Source organism: Sardina pilchardus, chromosome 11, assembly GCF_963854185.1.
Source record: "Sardina pilchardus chromosome 11, fSarPil1.1, whole genome shotgun sequence".
Taxonomy (NCBI): domain Eukaryota; kingdom Metazoa; phylum Chordata; class Actinopteri; order Clupeiformes; family Clupeidae; genus Sardina; species Sardina pilchardus.
The window spans coordinates 1,482,860-1,487,085 of NC_085004.1; the positions used below are offsets into that span (position 1 = coordinate 1,482,860).

The 4,226-nt window shown below is 38.5% G+C and overlaps 1 protein-coding gene across 1 annotated transcript; it reads left to right on the forward strand.

The window, feature by feature from the left end:
* Window positions 1-1,720: 1,720 nt before the first annotated feature.
* On the forward strand, window positions 1,721-3,481 carry LOC134096043 (uncharacterized). Its single transcript, XM_062549787.1, has 5 exons — window positions 1,721-1,792; window positions 2,082-2,328; window positions 2,477-2,651; window positions 2,868-2,950; window positions 3,123-3,481. The coding sequence occupies exons 2-5, from the start codon at window positions 2,107-2,109 to the stop codon at window positions 3,402-3,404; spliced, it is 762 nt and encodes a 253-aa protein (XP_062405771.1). The 5' UTR covers window positions 1,721-1,792; window positions 2,082-2,106; the 3' UTR covers window positions 3,405-3,481.
* The last annotated feature ends 745 nt before the right edge of the window (window positions 3,482-4,226 follow it).

The window sequence follows — 4,226 nt, forward strand, 5'->3', positions numbered from 1 at the left end:
AAAAAAAAAAAAGTTAAATAGGCCTAGGCCTACCGCCGAGTGGGGATATGTCGGAATGAACAGCGGATACCAGCTGGGTTGTAAAACATTACTGTATTCGTTGATCTGCACCTGCAGCAGTGCTTATGACAAGGCTATTAACACCTGTCACTGAGCTATGGACAAGCAGTTATGCTCGAAAATTATCATAATAACAGACACACCTAATTGTATGGCTCTATGTTTGAACACATCAAATTAGCAAGCATTTCCTCCCGATAGCAGCAACGTTTGCTTTTTTTTTCTGTCGGTCCGCGGTTGCTTGGTCAATTGCGCAGCAAATTATCAGATGAAGCGGACCTAATTTCACTCCATGTCTCGCGGACCAGCAGCCGTCTCCACGTTTCGCGGCCCATAGTTTGAGAAACGCAGCATTAAAGTGTCATTAAGTTGTAGGCATGTTTAGTGTTTTCTTTGTGTGTTTTGCATTGTAGTGTGTTTGCATTGAGTAGTTCCTTAAAATACGGAACAAAGAGCGTCCCGTAGGCTATCTGTTCAATACAGAAGAAGACTTTTACTTATATATTTCTTATAGGCTAACGAAACGCGAAGAAAAAATACGAGGACTGACCATCTCGCCTCTCCGCGTTTCCCCCAATATCATGGCGACAAAGAGAAATAAATATGATTGGACATTTTAATGTTTGTAGCGCGCCAGTTTACCCAGTGTGTGTGCATTGAGTAGTTCCTTAAAATACGGAACAAAGAGCGTCCCATAGGCTATCTGTTCAATAAAGAAAAAGACTTTAACTATTACTTATATATTTCTTATAACGAAACGCGAAGAAAAAATACGAGGACTGACCATCTCGCCTCTCCGCGTTTCCCCCAATACCATGGCGACAAAGAGAAATAAATATGATTTGACATTTTAATGTTTGTACACTCTAAGAATTAGAGGTGCTTCGAGGCACTTTGGGGATTCTCCAGGAACCTTCCCATCTTTGGGGTTCTTTGAGGAACCTGCACGGCCATTGTTTGTCCGCGAGCGTGGAACATTTTGAACTGCCGTGACGGACTTTCCAACGACTTTCCATTCAACGAACAAGTTGCAACTCAAAGGTGGGTAACATTAACGTTAGCGAGTCTATACTGGTAAACATTAACTTTTATATCTGTCAATTAATTTTAGACCAAGAAATGTCTAGTGACAACATGTCCAGGGTAGTCAGCGTCGACATTTATATTCCCATAGTCCAGCTGCTAAATCGGTTTTGGTTATCACTTATCATAGCTAGCTAGCAGCTAATCGTTCCCTGAATGCTAGCTTAGTTAACGTCAGTCATAATACACAAACATACATTTAGCGTAGGCTACTATATTCTCCTATTTTTCCCGTTTGACTAAATATATGTTTAAAGCTGTCGTTGAAAATGACACCACAGTTTGTTTGATACTTGGGATGCCAGCACCAGCTAGCAATGTCGCCACAGTAGTTTGTACAGTCTGCTGCCTCTGCTAGTTGACAGTTACAAGTAGCCTAACGTTAGCAGCTAAATGGAAACATTGTTATCATGTTGTTACATTGGACTAGTGTTGCGCAGTGTTGTCGCCACTAGGAATCCTGTTAGATTTTAAACCTTTTTTTTTTTTTTTTATCAAAATGGATTTATTTGCAAAGTGAATTATAGAATCAAAGGGGTGTAGAAATCTGACCTTTTCTTTACCTTTCATTCATTTCAGAATGAACAAATCTGTGGAAGAAGTGTGTGACTGGCTATCTCCCCCATGGGTCTGCTTTAAGCTGCATGTGGTGAGCTTATTGCCCTTCTATGCTTTTATCAACTATTCCTGTTTGCTTTTGTTTATGTAAAGCACACTGAATGACCTCTGTGTATGAAATGCGCTATATAAATAAAGTTGACTTGACTTGCCTTGACTTATACAACAGGACTATGGGTCAATTTACGCCAGACTTACACTTTAACATCCAGGATCGTCATGAGTCCAATATTGCTTCTAAGCAGCCGTTCTCCTTGCATAGGACCTCTCGGAACCAATCGTACTTTGCATTAAACATGTTTTTTTTTTATCATTTGCAGACTGGACCGAGTAATCAGACAGCCAATGTGCAAGGAGAGGATGCAGCCAGCGTGCAAGGAGAGGATGCAGCCAGCCTCAGGTGTCACTAGGAAAAAAATGCGGGCCGAATGCCTTAAGAAACATCCCAATCTATCCATCCTGCAAGACAAAATGATCCGCACACGAGTAGAGAGGAGAAAATACTTGCAAACTCATTCAACTATGGAGGCCCTTGAAGAATATCCTGGGCTAAGATTCCCAGTTATAGTATGTACTATAACTAACTATTCCCTCATCAGCTCTAATATCAAATGTATCTCACATAGTATTTAATATTTGTTTTCTCTCTCTCTGTGGCTGTCTCTCTCTGTCTATCTGTGTTTGTGTGTGTGTGTGTGTGTGAGTGTGATTACAGCTCCTCACAGAATCACAAAGCCAGCTAGATGTTGACATAGACCGCAGCATCATGACAGGAATGGGTCAAATCGCAAAGAAGGTCATAGAGGAATGTCAGCGGCGAGCTACTGGACAGGACCTCTTTTGCATGTATGAGGAGGCCAAATCAATGCAACATGAGGAGTGTCACAGAGGTGAGAGTTCAGGGTATCCTCTCTATTATATTAAATGCATGTGCCATGTCATCTAAGTTAATCTTATGAGTCATTCTTAAATATAATTCAATTTTACATTTGCAAATGTAAAACATACAACAATACACTACATGCAAGCACTAGTGAATGAATGTACATGTGGGAAAGTTCTTTCTCTAATATATTTTGAATTTCTATTTCTCTTTTAAACAAAAGGTCTGCAAGTCATCCTGGGCACCTTGCTCCTTCCATACCTGTTCAGAGAGAACCCCAAAGCACTTTATGTGATCAATAGAAAGGTAAGGTATGTCAATTAGCCAAAATTATGTTTGTTGCTTGTTATTGATTTCCCATTTGTAACATCTCATTGTCGTTTGTATGTGTTAATGTATGCATTTATCTATGTATGTATGTATGTATGTATGTATGTATGTATTTATTTATTTACTTATTTATTTATTTGGTTGCTAGGATCCAGAGGTTCCAACGCCGGTACTGGTCATTACAGGGAACCCCTTCATGGAGGCTTCTTTTGCTGTTCAACTCGACTTTCAGGATGTCCTTACCCAAGAAGTTGATGAGGTCACCCAGGCTTTGGCCACCCTAATGTCTATTTATTTTGTTTTTAATATTGCATACCATAAGAGTGTAAAAAACACCCTCTGTTTCATACAAAAATACCTAATGTCAAACACACCAGAGGGAAAGATCAGCCCCACTGTAATTAAAATGGCCAATTATTTATTTTCTTAATTTGTTTTGTATTGGTCGAAATATATATATCTTTGAGGATATAAAGCAAAAAAAAAAAAGTACCAGTGACAGAAAAAAGTCTCACACACACACACACACACACACACACACACACACACTCAGAGTTTGACTCTTTGCTCTGCTGTCTCCTTTAGGTAGTAGGTAGTGTTTATTATTAATTATTTATTTATTTTGTTTGTTTATTTTGTAATTATTATTATTATTGTAGGCTATGTATTTATTAATGTATTAACTTTATTCATTCATTCATTCAATTATTTATTCATTCATTTATGTATTTATGTGCCAGGATCCAGAGAATACTTGTTAAATTATTGAATAAAATCTGTGGAAAACATTCCTTTGTTGTCAGTATTGTCAATAATAATAATAATAATAATAATAATAAACATAAACATGCATGATAACAATATGCATGATAAAAGGCCTAGTAGTAATAATAAGGCCTAATAATTGAAGGGTTCCTTGAAGAACCTTTCATGAAGGATCCCTGAGGAACCCCTGTGAGCTGAAAAGGTTCCCCCACAGTGGCAATGGTGAGGAACCCCAAAAGGTTCCTCGAGGCTCCTCTAATTCTTAGAGTGTAGCGCGCTAGTTTACCCAGTGTGTGTGCATTGAGTAGTTCCTTAAAATATGGATCAAAGAGCGTCCCGTAGGCTATCTGTTCAATACAGAAGAAGACTTTAACTATTACTTATATATTTCTTATAACGAAACGCTGCATTGAATAGTTCCTTAAAATAGCCTACGGAACGAGCGTCCCGTAGACTATCTGTTTAATACGGAAGAAGACTAACTATT

Coding starts and splice junctions, on each gene's coding strand:
- LOC134096043 (XM_062549787.1), top strand. CDS start 2,107: ATGTGCAAGGAGAGGATGCAGCCAGCGTGCAAGGAGAGGATGCAGCCA. Junction 2,329..2,476: donor GGCTAAGATTCCCAGTTATA/GTATGTACTATA, acceptor GTGTGATTACAG/CTCCTCACAGAATCACAAAG. Junction 2,951..3,122: donor TTTATGTGATCAATAGAAAG/GTAAGGTATGTC, acceptor TTTGGTTGCTAG/GATCCAGAGGTTCCAACGCC.